The sequence below is a fragment of the Vombatus ursinus genome, unplaced genomic scaffold (genome assembly GCF_900497805.2).
Source record: "Vombatus ursinus unplaced genomic scaffold, bare-nosed wombat genome assembly UNPS02014821.1, whole genome shotgun sequence".
In the NCBI taxonomy this organism is placed as follows: domain Eukaryota; kingdom Metazoa; phylum Chordata; class Mammalia; order Diprotodontia; family Vombatidae; genus Vombatus; species Vombatus ursinus.
The window spans coordinates 11,064,688-11,081,834 of NW_020954599.1; the positions used below are offsets into that span (position 1 = coordinate 11,064,688).

Sequence of the window (17,147 nt, forward strand, 5' to 3'; positions counted from 1 at the left end):
TATAATATGATATGATATGATATAATGTAATATGATTTTGATATAATATGATATAAATGATAGTGGGGTGATAGGATCTAGTGAGTGTTTTTAAAGGATAGGAGATTCTTAGGCATGTTTATAGGTAGCCAAGAAGAAACTAGTAGTTATCATGAGATTGTAGATAGGAGGAAGGATAGTGGGGGTAATATTTTAAGAAGAAAGGGGATAGGATCAAGGCTGTTGTCATCTCTCGAGCGAGGAAATACCACTGTCAGGTTCCTGTTCTCTGATTAGCAGACAGATAATTAAAAAGAAAGATAAAAGCAACTAGGAATGCTGAACTTAGCCTGTGTGGGTGAACATATATATCTCCAAGTAGTTCCAGAAAAATGGAATAAGAGATCACAAGGGAACTTCTCTCCTCAATACCCCTCTTCAAAAATGGAAATGAAATTCCTCCCCCTACCCCTCAATGGAGTCACAGGGCAGCCGATGGATAGTCATTTCCAGGAAAGGTAGTAGTGCTCTGATTACTGTGCCCAGAGAGAGTAGAAAGGAAGGGGGTGGGGGGTGTACACCTATGGTGACAAGGTAGGAAGATGGCCAGAGAATGGTACGTTGGGTCTGGAATGGCAAACATATGGTGAATTTTCACCAGTCAGAATCCCAGGGTCTCGGGGCAGGAACTGCAGGGCCAGCTCAATCGAAAGTGGAGGCTAAGGGTGGACTTTGGCAATGCATTAGGAAGCTAGCCCCAAACACCCACCCCTTCATCTGGGCTTACATACCTTGTTTGGTTCTCCTCTTCACCAACATTGCTTTAAAAAAAGGAAACAACTGAAAAGGACCTTTTCAGTTGTTATCAGTCTTGAGCATTTCTACAGGAGTTTGCCACTTCTATACTCATCCTCAGTACCCTGCCCTTATTTCCTACATCTTCTGTATATGTTTTTTAAAAAATCTAATTTAGACCCCCAAAGTATTCTCAGGAGGTATAACAAATCCAAGTCACAAATAAGTCATGAGGTGTCCATTAAGGAAAAGGAATTAGACGCAGCTACTCCTTTTTACCATTTGTGGATGAAAGTCTTTGGTTTAACAACAGTTTACTCCAGAATAGTACTAGTAGCAGCTATAGTGAACTGTAGACAGAACACCATTTTTCTGATTGTGAAATCATCATAATATTATTCACAAATTGAAGGGGTCAAACAGGTTTTGGTGGAATTACTTTTACAGGAGCAAAACTGAGGCATGGGTTCACATTTGAATTACTCTAATGTGGTCAAAGGTGTATACATTACACCCCACAGGAGGAAAGATTGGGACAAGGGACACATCTTATATTACCAACATTCGAGTGCAAACATAATACAGTGCTACCTCCCAATCAGCTTATATTCTTGGTGAGGAGGGAGATGTCAGTGCCTCCCTATCGTTAAATAAATCCTTATCTTCACCAGGAACAAGTTATAATTTGAATCAGGTTTTCACCAGCTTTTATAACTGGTTTGAGTTTCTGTGCTCACAGACACCAGTGAATGCTCCTTTGTTACAAAAAGCAGCCATGGCAGGGCTCAGAAACTAAGCATCTAACCCTGAGGAGGCCAGCACTTAACACCACACACATAATATACTTCTTGTTAGAATATGCAAAAAGCTTTTATTGAATGAACAACTGGTCAGAGGGTGACACCATGCCACACAGTATTTAGCCAACATCAGTTCCATCACCCACACCACCTGTTTTCCCTAGAATTCTGTCTACATTTTAAAATCATTCATTCAGTGAATGTTAGAAAAAAAGAATTAAGGAGTGGCAAACCTAATTTGTTGCACTTTTTGTTTTATGCCCCAGAGGGGAAAAAAACTACACAGATGCTGGTACAAAGACAGTGTCTTTAATGGAAAGAAAGGGTTTATGTTCCATATGCCCATACCACTGACAAATCACTAACATTTGCTACTGGGCATTTCAGAGCGATAATCATTTTCATTGTCCGCAATCCACAAGGTTTCATTAGTACAAATCAATCACGAATAATATCTTATTTCTAAATATTAACCCATTTATAACATTTCCTGCTTTTATGTCTCCAATCATCAGGAAGAATTAAATATTTCTAAGACTCTCTATGTGGCATCTATTAATTATAAACAACTCCCAAGTGAATCCTATTATCTTGATTAGAAACAATACTTGAAAAAGCTGCCTGCTGGGAATAAATTTATGGCAGTTACAAGTGAACGATGTCTTTATTTTTCTGACTACATCTGACAAAATCTCAACAATTTACCCATATCACCAAAAACCATTATATGACAAAATGCACACTGCACAGAGACAGCTAGTGAAGTAAAAGATATTCATGCTCCTGAAAGGTCCTGCCTTGACTTAAAAATGACCCCCTGTGTTGTGTCATGAAATATATCTTTAAAATTCCAAAAAAGAAGGAAAGGCTTTCCACTTGATTCAGGCAAACATAACCTAAGGCAATGGTCATTTCTGTATGTTTGTGAATGATTCGTTTTTTGGATTTTTTTTTTTTAAGTAGACAAGTATATTCTGGAGGCAAAACAGACACTAATCATCTAAGTCCAATGTATCTTGAAGTGCTTTTGTCTCCTCTGGGTGGGTGTGGTCATGGTAGAAATAAGATTACAGTTTATTAATGCTTTTGGCAAAGAAGTTTTAAGCATTTGCTTTAGGACAAAACTCTCTATGTCAAAATAAAGTTAGTTACAAATGGCTCAAAATAGTTAAAGGAAAAAATGGGGAAATTAACATGGGTGGAAGTATGGGATGGAAGACAAAGATGAATGGAAAATAACTGTTTCTAATTTCTGTATTTGGAGAATAGAGAATGTTAAGTATCCTAGAATGTATTAGAACTCTCTTTGTTAACTTTCATCAGTTCAACCATTTACTTGAAATAATATATATCCATCTGTTATCCTGAATATATCACCACTACTGCTTTGAAAACATTCAGATCTTAAATTCCAAGTGTTTATTGTCACATCTATGATGTGGAACCCAGAATGGATTACTTTCACTTTTATATTAAAATTACTCATGGAGAATCGTCATAAGGAATGCTACAACATACTCTTCCATCTTAGACCTGAAACATGAAGACTGCTGATATCAATGCCTGTACCAGCATTTGCATAAGAGGCTATTTAGAGATATCAAAAGGTAAATTCTACCCTTTGAGTTCTGTCTGGGCATATTCTGCTCTCAGAGTTTCTCACATCGCTATCACACTATGAAAACAAACAAGCAAATGAGACGAGATGCTTACAAAGCACTTCATACAAACATTATCTCATTTGGTCCTCATAACAAGTCTGTGAGATAGGAACCACAAACATTATAAAACCCATTTTACAGATGAGGAAATTAAAGTTCAAAAAGTTTAAGGATAGCTGGGAAGGAACAGGGACAGAATATGAACCCAGCTCTTCCTAACCCTAAGTCCAGTATGTGATCCACATCCTTGGAAACAAATTAGATACTCTTTGGGATCATTAATTCATAAGTTGCTACTAGAGTCACATGACATATAAGGCTAACAATAAAGGTAATATTGCTCTCAAATTATCATCTGTACACTTGGGGTATCTATATGAATAACTCAAATGATAATAATTATTTTGAACAATACAAACATTGGACAAAGCTGAAATTACAAAAATGCAAATTTTAAAAATACAAACAGCACATGGGAAGGAACTTTCCTAAAATGCATAAATGGGAGTCTGGAGAATAAAGTAATAATCGATTTACATTTGACATTAGTAAGATGCTTGACGCATTCACGCTGGGGCTTTAGAGCTAAAGAGTGTTAATATCAGGAATTTGGAAAGGATCTAGAGAAAAGTCTCAAAGAGTAGAATCCTGACAATACTCAAGTGTTTAGAAAATACCTTTGAGGAATAGGAACTCTATGGCCCGAGAAGAGGAAACTGAGAAGAGACTTAATAATGACATTCAGGTGTATGAAGAATTTTCAAGGCATACTCTCCAAATATTTTTCATGTCTGCTAATAATCAGGTAAGGAAAATTAAGGTTAAGTTAAACCACTAGAAATTAGGTTACATAACATATTATGTCTTAGTAAGGAGGGATGCTGCATAGATTGTATAGAAAATTGCTCAATTTTTGTTTCCAAAAATCTTTAAAAAAAAAAAAACAAAAAAACACGGTTATTACATTTCAGTGATGGTCTAACTCTCACACTAGATTCCTACCAGGTCATTCTTCCTCTACTCTTTCCTCCCTCCAAACTATTCTTCACATCTTTGTCAGCATTATCTTCCCAATGTAAAGCTCTTGCCCAGTTATTCCTCTGCTCAAAATGTTTCGATGGGTTCCTATGGCTCACTAAGGAACATTCTACCTCGTACCACTGGCAATCAAATTTGGTGCACGATTTGGTGCTACCACGTCTTTCCATACATATCCCTGCCAGTGTTCCAACCAGACTGAATTCAGTTTCCTCTAGTCAGGCTCAACACTTTCTCACCTCTCTATTTGGGCTAAGCTCTTCCCTGTGCCTAGACTGCCACCCCACAGCATACAGCATACACCTTGTTCAGTCTCTAACTATCCCTTAAACGCCAAGTCAACTATAGTTACCTCAAGAAGTGTTCGTTGATCTCGGCGATCAGTCATGGCTAGTCTTTTCGAAAATGTTATGTAACAATATGCTTATATCTTTCTGATGAATTTATGATGTATTATTTTATAGTTATTTGTGTTTTGCATCACACCCACACCCCACAGTAATAACAACCTAACATTTAGAGAGAGTCTGAATGATCCTAAAACACTTTCTTTTCAGCAACCCTATGAGTAACTAATGAAAGCAGATTTAGTCCCATCTTATGGGTAAGAAAACTGAGGCTCAGAGAGGTAAGGAGATCGATCCAGGTTCATGAATCTGTCAGAGCTGGAACCTTGAGCACTGATTTGTTGACTTCAAGGTCAGAGCTCTTTCTACTACTACACTACATTATTCTCCTAGGTTGCAAGCTCCATGAGGGCAGGAGTTCTACCCTCTTCTATAAACTTTACATCTCCCCTATTTTTTAACACATAGCTGGAGTTTAATAGACGTTTATTGAACTGAATAGGTTAGATGTGGCCTTATCTGATAGTCTAGAGGACTACTCAATTTTTCTTTAATTGTAGTAGAAAGAGAAATGGACTAAGAGTCTGAAAACCTGGAACCTGGACCTTGATCTACTTATTCACTAGCTGTGTGACCTTGGGCAAATCATTTCAAGTGAGCCAGTTTCCTCATCTTTAAAATGGTGGTAATGTCTGCCCTATATAATCTTCTTGTGAGAATCACATGAGATGATGAGTATAAAGCACTCTGTGTTCTGTATGTGTATGTGACATAAGTGTAAAGTATTATTAGTATAAACTTGCACCCAGAGGTCCTCAGATACTGTCAGAATTTAGTGTGAGACAGAGGACAGATGCAGGCTAAATGAGGCCTTCACCTGTTTTGGGATTGACATTTTAATCCACTCTGAAAAGAGAACAATAGTCTTTACCAGCACCTAGTTAACACGTTAAATATAGTATTCTACATTCATGCAAAGAAACAGAGCCATGATATCCATGGGTTTCCTTTTATGCACAGGAATAGCTAATGGTTCAAAACATGTTGTTTCCAAGCTTTCCCCATAGAATCAAAATAACAACAAAAAGTTTGTATTTTGAGTAAATATGAAAAGAGAGAACAATTTGGAAGTCCAGTGTTTATTTGTATACTGCCTATCTCAAGACGTGAAAAAGTGAAGCTTCATGAGGGAGGCAGCAACTGTTGCCTGAACTTGTCTGTTGTGGCCCTTGCGGATGAAGGTTGATTGGATACTTCCATCACTTCTTAATGAAATGCCATGTGTGGGTATCTTCATCTGTGGAGAAGAAGATGAGAAAGAGAAAGAGAGAGACAGAGAGAGAGAGAAAGAGAAAGAGAGAGAGAACGAAAGTGCACTCTAGTTCAGTTTCACCCAACAAACATAGACTGTCTACTACATTCTAGGCATTGAGAATACAAAGACTAAAAATAAATAGTCCCTGACTTCAGGGAGTTTATATTCTACCAGAATGTTAAGACAGATGCAAAAAATATAAACATGGAACCTTCTCAATTTTATGTTTAAACTTCCTTTTCCTTCCCATCTCCATGGCAAAACACAAGTTTTTAGTTTCTCACATTTTCACAAAATTTAAGTCAAGCCACATCAGGAAAGCAAAAGCTTCCATATTTTGTCTGCTGACCTTTCCAGACTATAATATCGTTACCCAGTGAGAGCCCTAAAGTTACCATTGAAACATTGGCATGAAAGGATTAGAAAGGCTGCGACTGCCTGTCAAATAACCCAAATGGGCTACTTTTATAGAGCAGCTATTTTGTTAGCACACCATATAAGGACCACTGCTTGCTTTCCCATGAAATCATGTCTATGGATGCGTTCCTTTATAAACATCTTGGAACCCATGGTAAGTAGTTCTCATTTTTTACAATTTGCAAGTTGCAGGTCATTCCCACATCTTATAGGAGCTAATGAACTAATGTGTGTGAAATCATTTAATACCTGTAAAATATTATAACACATATTAAGCATTACATAAATGTAAAGTATTATTATTACTAAGTAATAATATTCAACAAAAAGCAAAAAATCAGAACTGGTATATATTTTGATAAATGCTGGATGTATAAGCTTATACTTTTCACTTCTTACTAGAAGCTGTATTTCTCAAAATACTTTAAACACAATATTTTTCCAAAGAAAATATAAAAAAAAAATTTCAAAATCCAAAATAGGCTTTGGTCCTTCAGTTAAAACTACTTTGTTGGTGACTTGTAGAAAAAACAAGGAAGACAAAAAAAATTTCCCCAGAGGACTGGTTATAAACTTAAATTCATTATAATTTACTAAAACTTGTCAGTGCTTGGAAACAAAAGTCATGATATAATGCAAGCATTATTTCCTTGCTCAAAAACAATATATGTATCTTATGGTGTTTTTTTTTAAATGAAGGACAATGATTAAGATACTTCATCTAGACAATTTCACAAATATCTTACAGCTCATTATGCTTAGCCTCTAGAAACTTTTGAATGAATGGTTTTTGTTTTTTGCTTCCACAAGTGCAAACAATTAAGTATGGGGAGGCCCTCTGGATAACATACCTTCTTTGGAATTTAAATCTTCATTTGTTGCAGTCGATGCCTATGAGGTAAAAACAAAGAGCCTATTTTTAGTGAAGACTTTCCACATGGAATCCAGAACTAGGGCTATTTTATTGGAAAACTGTCTAACAGATAGTACGAGCACATTTCCCTGACTCAAGAAAGAGGATTCTATTCCCCACCATTCTACTCTGCTTAAGAAATTCTCATTCTCCTAGAACAAGGGTTCTTAATCTAGGGTCTGTGAACTTTGTTTGTTTGTTTTTTTTTTTCATTCTGATGACTGTACTTCAATAAAATTGGTTTCTTTTGCAATTCTTTGTATTTTATGCACTTTAAAACATTATTCAGAAGGGTTTCATAGGCTTGACCAGATTGCCAAACATACAAAAAGGTTCAGAATCCCTACACTACAGGCATTATGATGACTGATCAAGAGATTTACATTAAAAATAAAAAGTTTAGGAAGTTTCGTTCTAATTTGTCACAAGGAGTAACTAAGGTGTTTGCTTCTGAGCACTGGACACAAATGGCTCTTTTTTCTCCCTGTTCAGTTGCTTCATCTGGTGAGGCACTTGAAAAACTAATGAAGTTCACAAAGCGAGGTCATTTACATAGGCAATTTCTAGGAAATGTTTTCAGATGCTGGGACCAGCCAAGGTTCTCAGAGCTAATTTAATCTGGTCCAGGAGAGGCAAGTATAAGCACAGAAAAGTTTCCTGAGAGGATTTTTTTCCCCCTACTTAAGTCTCTTGCATAAAAAGGACTCTTTCATTGAGCAGAGCAGCACATATTCCTAGTTGTCTCATCCTGCTGACCCCCAATTGAGAGTGACTCAGCAAGAAGGACAAGGCTAGCCAATGTCAGCATCATTTAAAAAAAAAAAAAAAAGATGCATCTAAATCAGGAGACTTTTCAAAGCCCCCCCCGCCCTTTTCCACTGTTTCTTTGAAGAAACAGACGATTCAGGTAAGGCCTGGTTTTTGTTCTTTCTTCTTAAATCATGCTACAGGGAAGAACGTGACTGTAAGCAAAGAAAAAAAAAAAGCTCACTCCACAAATTATGTGTAATTCATCTTGGAGGTTTTCCCAGGGCTCACAAGAGAAGCAGCTTTATTAAGCTTCCTTGTAGAGCAAGTTGGCCATTTGGGGGACTAATGTCAAAGAGGCTCATGGCTGTCCTTAATTTTGCAGATGGCAGCATTCAAAAATACAAGTGAAATAAACATCCTGTTATATGCCAGTCACTAACAGAGGCTGGAGTCACAGCGGAACTTATCTAACTTGGCCTGCTCCCTCCTCCTTTTTAACTAGGGGCAAGAAGAGCAGAACAAACCATATTAAGATTGTTTTGATCTCAGAGGCATGGTGCTGGGAATCCTGCCATACCAGGCCTTTTAGATAGCCATAGGGGAATTAGGGGATTCCTCTATAGTTGGGACTCTCAGGCCTGGGCAGAAGCTCACATGCCTGGCTGGGAATCACACGCCAACTCGGAATTCCCATGTGGTAAGGGTTATTTCAGGCCACAAACAACAAATGTTCATTCAGCCTTCCACATGCACCGAGAGGGCCACGGGGTCCATGTGCAAAATTTCCAGTGGGCATGAAACTCACTACCTCAGCCACGATGAAAGTACTGGAAATGATGGAAGAACTGTTCATCTAATACCGTTTTTCTGTTGAAACAACCAATGACTTTTAAAAATAGCACTTTTCATAAACAATGGTGCTGATCCAGTGAGATCAGATTCAAAAGGACTCGTTATTCCGTAACCCACTGGAATAATGTGGGGTGTTCCATATGGTTCTGTTTTTATCTTCCAGGGAAGAGAGAAGGGTTTAAAAATGAGTATAAGACCATCAAGGTATGCAATGGGAGTTTAAAGGAAATAACAAAGAAATTCTGTAAGGATAGGATAAAAAGGAATGTCCATATAATGTGAACTGGTATGCTGGATAACTCATTGAATGCAGGGATTGTTTCCTTTTTGCTTTCGTAAACTCAGCACCTAACTTAGTGCCTTAAACTTAGTTGGTACCTGATAAATGTGTGTTGATTGAGTGAATTATTTATTTCCCCCAAAGTAAATTCTACAGGAGAATTTAATTTCTCTGACTACAGGTCCAACTGTAACATCTCAATTTGCAAGTTTAGACATATTCAACACATAATTACTAAACTTGATGCCTTCTATTCATTTCCTATAACATGAAAGCTTACATTTTAAAACTTTGAAAAGAAAACAGCTTAACTTTTCAATCTTTTAAGCTTTGACAAGGGAATTACACTGGGAATTTTGCGTTCTGAGGTATTTCAAAGTCTCTTGAAAAAAGGTATTTCTAAATCTCTTAGTGGGTGGTGTCAAGGGATTTGAAATAAGTGAATGAGGAGAAAAGTTTAGAGAAAGTTTTTCTTCCCAGTTCTACTTCTCCTAAAAACCCTAAGAATTCTCAAGCATAAAATGTGCAAAGAGAAAAGAACAGTTTTGAAGTGGTGTTTTGGGTGGGGAAGTCCTGTACTCAAATCAATTCAATAAAAATTTATTTTGCACCTACTATGTGAAAAGTTACTGAGGACACAAAAATGAAAAATGAAGGACTCTTTCTCCAAAGGAGCTTATAACTTAGTGGCAGTGAAACAAATATACAAGTCACTATAACACAAATTAGAATTAGAAAAGTATAAAAAAGAGGTCTAACAAAGGCAAAACAGATTAAGGAGAGGAAGGTCCAAGGAAAGGACTCACAAAGGAGATGGAACCTGAACTTGGCCTCGAAAAGAAGGGAAGAACTTCAACAGGAGACAGTAGACAAAATGTGCCGACACATGCAAGTGGGAGCCTGGTTTTGCTAAGACATAGGGATATGAAGAGAAGCAAGGATAAGGAAGGTTTGAGGCATATGAATAATAATATATATGAGAGTCAGCAGGGAACTGAGGATCATAAAATAGCCTTAGAGTCAGGAAGACCCGGGTTTAAGTCTCACCTCTGAAATATAATGGTATCTGACACTAGTAAGATAACGTAGGGTATAGGAGTGAGGAGTTAGGAAGATTCAGTCACTGGATGAGTCTCTCAGCCTCAGTTTTGTTGGCCATAAAATGGGGGTAATAACAGCACCTGTGTCACAGGGCTGTTCCGAGGATAAAACGAGGTAACATGTAAAACACTTTGCAAATCTTAGAAAGCTATATGAATGATAATGATGATTATTTCAATTTAACCTCTTAGTGACTCAGGTAACTCACTAAGACATTAAGTCACCAAGCAGGTGCTGATCTGCTTTGGTAGATGGAGTTCCCTCTGCCAGAATTCTCTACACCACTGAAATCACAGACCTAATCTCCCCTCCCCCCCACCCCCACCTCCAGTTAGTACAAATGAACCCAGTGGGCTAAGAACCTCGGCTGCTGGAGAAATACAATTTGAGAAGCTATAGTGGAAACCACATCTGGCCAAACACAGGAAGTAAACAATAATTCTACTAGGAACAGGCAGCTTATGAAGATGAAATCTGGCCAATGGCGCTTTAATAATGAATGCTTACTCTTTTTTGTAGTGACAAAGAACTGAAAACCGAGGAATGGCTGGGGGAATGACTGAACACATTATGGCACATGAAAGCGATGCAATATTATTATGCTATAAGAAATGACGCAGGGTTGGGGCAGCTAGGTGGTGCGGTGAATAGGGCACTGGCCATGAAGTCAGGAGGACCTGAGTTCAAATCCGGCCTCAGACCAAACACTTGACACTTAGTAGCTGTGTGATCCTGGGCAAGTCACTTAACCCCAACTGCCTTAAAAAACAAACAAATAAACAAATGAACAAACAAAAAAGAAATGACGCAGGGTTGGGGCAGCTAGGTGGTGCAGTGGATAGAGCACGGCCCTGAAGTCAGGAGCACCTGAGTTCAAATCCAACCTCAGACCAAATACCTGACACTTACTAGCTGTGTGATCCTGAGCAAGTCACTTAACCCCCAACTGCCTTAAAAAGCAAACAAACAAACAAACAAAAAAGAAAAAAGAAATGACGCAGGGTTGGGGCGGCTAGGTGGTGCAGTGAATAGAGCTCTCTGGCCTTGGAGTCAGGAGGATCTGAATTCAAATGTGACCTCAGACACTCACTAGCTGTATGATCCTGGGCAAGTCACTTAACCCTGATCACCCCACCAAAAAGCAAAACAAAAAACAAAAAAAAGAAAAAAAGGAAAGAAATGATGCAGGGGACGGTTTCGGGAAGACTTGTGGGAAAGCATAAACGAACTGACGCAAAGTGAAATGTGAAGAACCAAGAAAACAATCTACATGGTAACAGCTATATTGTGAAGATAACCAACTGTGAAAGACTCAGTAACTCTGCTCAGCACAATGACCCTACACAATTCCAAAGGACTCATGGAGAAACATGCTATTCACCTCTAGACAGAGGTGATGGACTCAGAGTGCAGACTGAAGCATAATTTTTTCTCTTTCTTGACTTGTTTTTTAACATGGCTAATACAGAAATGCTTTAAATGATCATACATATTTGTAATGGTTTTTATTTTTATTTTTTTATTTTTTGCCTTCTCAATGGGTGACGGAAAGGGAAGGAGGGAAAAAATTTGAAACTAAAAAAAAAGGAACAAAAAACTTCTTTGCTTTAAAAAATAATGTAAAAAACTAATCACCAGAAAAAGTTATTCATTAAGTGTTCATGTGTAAAAAAATAATGAATGCTTAAACGTATACATATATTCATATGTATGAATGTACATACATGTATGTATGTTGTTGTTTAGTCATTTCAATTATGTCCAACTCTTTGTGACCACTTTTGGGGTTTTCTTGGCAAAGATACTGGAGTGGTTTGCCATTTCCTTCTCCAGTTCATTTGATATTGGAGGAAACTGAAGCAAACAGTATAAAGTGATTTGCCCAGGGTCACATAGCTGGTAAGTGTCTGAGGCCAGATTTGAACTCAGGAAGATAAGTCTTCCTGACTCCAGGCCCAGCATGCTATTCACTGCACCAACCAGCTGCCCCCATTATCGATAGTACCTTTTAGCATAATCATTATGTGTGTGTACATGAGTATGTATACACAAGTGTGTGTATGTGTTTGTACAATAAACACATATTATCTCTCTAAATAAAAGAAGGCTCAGAGCCATTCCTGTTTTTCCTAAATAAAAATATAAAATGCAACTCAAGTGCCGGACCAGACTTGCCCATGTCCTGGTCCCTTTGAATTCTGCAGGTCTCCTATTACAAAGCCTGATGGAAAGTTAGCCTATTTAAATTTCCTGTTTAAAACCAGCAGCTGCTGTTTGCTAGAGCTGCCAAATATTTCAAAGAGGGTAGATAGGGTATAAAAATAGAGTAAGTGAGAGACTTCTCATTAGCTTAAAAAGAATTACAAAAACTAAGGGACAAGCTATTACTCTATCTACAAAAACATTACACAGCACTGTAATTTCTTTTAAGAGGAAGAACTTTGGGATTACCTCTCTTAAAACATCTGCTTTGTTAGGAATAGAGGGCACGAATTTTCCTCTTCTTTAACCCGCTGAGAATCTACCCTATCTTATTCACACAATCATCTTCTCACTCCCTTTCAAACAAACTCAGAATTGTAGAACAGGAAGAGTAAAATGGCCCTAAAGGAATTCTACCCAGCGCTGTCATTTAATAGGCATAAGACACGGAGCAACGGACAACCTGTCCCCCCACCCCACCCCCCAGTTACCTAATCTGTGAAATTTGAAGAATCATTCCTATGTTCCCTACTTCATAAGGATACTGTGAAGATAACATGATAGGTATAAGCACTTGGACCAAGGAGTTCCAAGGTAGGTCCTGGGCATTAACACACAATGACTATAATAAGGAACACTTTGGCATTCTTATCAATGTACATTTTAAATCAGTGACAAGCATTCCCTTCAAATTAGTGACAAGTATTTCCTTATCAGGGAATGCACAAATGCATACACACTCATCCATATTACCTCTCTAAACAAAAGATGTTACAGATCCACTGCTGCTTTGTCTAAACAAAACATAAATCAATTCCCTCAGCTCCAGTCCCTCCCTGTCTACCGGCTGCTTCCCAACAGGCCCTCGCCTTCCCCATCTTCAAAACCCCCTCGCTTTCCTTGTCACTATTACTCCACCCTTTGGTGGAGAAGGTCATCTACAGTCCACACCCCCACATCCTTCCCTCTCAGTCTCTTCCAAACTCTGCAGTCTGGCTTCTTGCCTCATCACTAAAATGAAACTATTTCTTCAAAGTGACCAAGGTTTGTGAAATCTAATGGTATTTTCTGAGTTCTCAACCTTCCTGACCACTCTGCAATCTTTGACACTGTCAATAACCCTTTTCTACTTGATACTCACTTCTCTCCAGTTTTGTTTTGTTTTGTTTTGTATTGTTTTTGTGACTCTGCTCTTACCTGGTTCTCCTACCTATGTGATTGCTCAGGAACCTAGGTGGCAGTGAATAGAGCGCTGGGCCTAGAGTCAGGAAGACCCGAGTTCAAATCCAGCCTCAGACAATTACTAGCTGTGTGACCCTGAACAAGTCACTTAACCTGTTTGCCTCAGCGACTGATGACATGACTGCCGTAAAATATCAGTAGATGTCTTTATTTCACAATCTACATCTTTTGTATTCAGAACCCTGGCTCTCCCCAGAAAACATTAAACCCCTGTCCACTCTCTCCAGGAAAGGGTGTTCTTCAAATGGCCCCCAAAGCACTTGGCCAAGAGGAAGCATAGGCACTTTTGTTGGTCTCCACATGCTCCCATTATCAGACAACAGATCGTTCGGCCATCATCACTCAGAGAAACCATTATGCTGTGTTCCATCCATCTCAATAATCAAAGAGGTTGAATGATCCAGTGTAGATAATCCAACCCTGACTAATGAAGAGTTGGCTCTAGGGAAACACTTCCTTTAAGAGAAACCCAACTATGGCACTTGTAAGTAACCCCAGACTGGGGCCCCATGTGAACAGTGCACGGGAATTCACATGGAACTTCACAAACTGGGGAAGGCTAAAGGAAAACAAGAAGCCAGAGCACCAATGGCATGCCATCCACACCTGCTTCTTTGTATCAAAGGCACCTCTCTTTAGTGGGTCAGGTTTGAAGTTTTAAAGTTTCAAGTTCTAAAAGGAAGCGGTATCAACTTCGTGAAACAAGAGAAAAATGCATCCAAGTCAACTTTTCCACAAAAATACCTCAAAAATTTGTCAATAACATTCTATGTCCCCTTCCCCAATTCACCTGGGGATGCAACAGATACATGGAAGGGTCTTTGTTTCCTCTCCTACGAAACTGTTTTTGCATCTCCCTCCCCCCAGTGAATTCCTAAATTAAAAATGAAAGTTTTAGGTATACTTGCACAAACCTAACTACAGGTAAAATTCCACTTTCAGAAAATAAAACTTTTGTCACAGTCAAATCTTTCATGAAAATGTAAGCCTAGTGCTAGAGTCTAGAGAAGGAACATAGTATATGGGTTCTCTTTGGATTTTAAATTTTAGTAATTTCATGTTTTTACTTGACTTACATTTCCCAAAGGAAGCCTTTCTCATGCCTAAAAAGCCATGCCCCATTAACAAAAAAAAAGAAAGGAGGGAGAAAAAATTAGAGCAAAATTAAGCATTGTAACAAAAATGTTTGATATTATATTCAAATGTTCCACCTCTTCAAAGAAGCAAGAAGAGGTGTCTTCTCATATCTCTCCTTTAGGACGAAGTTCGGTTATTATGATTTTGCAGTCTTAAATTTACTGTTTTGGTCAGGTGAGTTTTTCATTTGTTTACCCCCTACTACCAAATTAGGTATAATGGGTATATTTGTAGATAATAACAAATGGGGAAGGTTAGGGGAGGAAGAAAATTGTGGAAAAGGGGATATTTTGTCTCTTTCAAAAAAAGCTATCTGAAAGTACAGAGTGATACCCACCTTCCAAAACCATATGAATATTAGTTTGTTTTTAACAAAACTTCATATTTTAAAAATATTGTGTCGGTATGTTTTAGGCTGCAAAATGACATTTAAACTAAACAAGGCTGGTCATTCAGTGAGCGTTTTGCAGATGCTTTGGCAAGTTTTTAAACTGTGAGGTTAAAGGTCTCAACAAAGGAACACAGTGCCACTTACTTGTCTCCACTCAAAGGTTACTAGAAACCTACCATTTTATTGACTCTCAAATACCAATAACAAGGTAGAAGTCTTCACCAAAAATAACCAGCGATTTATGAAATCCTGAAAGAGGATTAGTTGTTTTCTCTTCTACCTCTAAAAGCCATAATACTATGAATGGCACTATTGTAACATTTCCAAAAGCACTTCCATTTTTTTTTTGAAAAATTATTAATATCATGTGGGGATTCACATTATGTAAGAGACATAAGTACCATGACAAAGGAGCATTGTCACTAAGCAGTTTCCTTCTTTGTGTTTGTATTGCCAGAACCTGCCACAGTGCTTGGCACTTAATAAACACGTGTTAATTGATTAATTGGCTTGATTAAACAGACGAATATGTGGAAATGGCCTTGGGAATGCATGTGTTACTCAAGAAATCACACTGGAACCACATTAGTAGAGTAGAACTAGGATGGGCTTTCTGTTATACAGAACCATAATGGTGTTAGTTGAAAAGGGAAAACTTCTATCTGTAAGAGAGGATAAAGGGGGATAAAATGTGATTTTACTTTACAAGAAGGCTGAAGAATAATAATGAAGCTGGCAAATGTTTAGAACTGGTAAGAATACTTTCTGAAAAATCCGAACATCAGTCCATCACTGGACCCACAAATTTGTGCATATATATTCTAAATTATAAATAAAATACAGGAAAAAAAAATCTGAAGGACAGAATCCTAAGGGAAGAGAACCAAAGAAAATACCAACTAACCAAGTAATTCACGTCAGATTAGGAGAGCAAATCCCGTACTAGATATACAGGGGTCCTAAAGAGATAGGAAGAGATAGGAAGGAGCTCAGTGTCCATCCAGAACAACTTCTTCATTTTAAAGAGGAAGAAACTGAGACTCAAGGGTAATGACTGGCCTAAGATCACACTAATAGTAAGTGGCATTGGGAGTATTTGAACCCAAGCCTTCTGACTTTAAAGCCAATCTTCTTTCCACTACATTATACAGGCTCCCAGATATCTTGGTTCTTTGCTCCCAAGTAAATGTTATAAGACAATACAATTCCAATTGGGATGTAAAAATAACAAGTGAATGTGAATGAGCTACTGTTTATCTGCTACATTATACAGGCTCCCAGATATCTTGGTTCTTTGCTCCCAAGTAAATGTTATAAGACAATACAATTCCAATTGGGATGTAAAAATAACAAGTGAATGTGGATGAGCTACTGTTTATCTGCTACAGAACCAGGCAGAGGTCCCCCAAACCTACAGAGCCCATCCAAAGAAATGTGGTTGGTGACTGAGCCGATTCATTCATTTGCTCAATCGGAAAATATTTCTTAAGGCAAAAACAAAATGGTCCTTGCTTTTCAGGCAGCACATATTGGGGTGGGAAGGGTAAACGATATGAATACAGATGAGTCAAATACAGCTTGTGGGGTGAAAGGGCAAAGAAAATATCAGATAAAATGTTCTAGGAAAGAAAATTACTAAGTAGGGGGATCAGGGAAGGCTTCATAGCAGAAAGGACCCTGAGCTGAGCCTGGAAAGAAGATAAGGATTAGGAAGGGCGAGATGTTGAAGATCATTCCACGCATGGGGAACAGCTTAGCGAGTGCAGGGAAAGGATACAGTACATCAAGTCTGAGAAACTTCAAGCAGTCCAGTTTGGCTAAGGGAAATGAAGTGGAATAAGACTAAAGAGAAAGGTCAGAGAAAGACTACGATGAGCTTGAAATGCCTGATGATTTACAAATGGCATTTTTGTAATAGGGAGCCATG

At 38.1% G+C, this 17,147-nt stretch overlaps 1 protein-coding gene across 1 annotated transcript in view; it reads right to left on the reverse strand.

The window, feature by feature from the left end:
- Window positions 1–1,861: 1,861 nt before the first annotated feature.
- Window positions 1,862–17,147, reverse strand: part of PPA2 (pyrophosphatase (inorganic) 2) — a 119,645-nt gene continuing 104,359 nt past the window's right edge. Inside the window, exons 10-11 of the mRNA XM_027837562.1 lie at window positions 7,204–7,243; window positions 1,862–5,917 (exon numbers count right to left, since the gene is read on the reverse strand). Coding sequence (XP_027693363.1) covers window positions 5,880–5,917; window positions 7,204–7,243 — 78 coding nt within the window. The 3' untranslated portion in view covers window positions 1,862–5,879. The remainder of the gene's footprint in view (window positions 5,918–7,203; window positions 7,244–17,147) is intronic.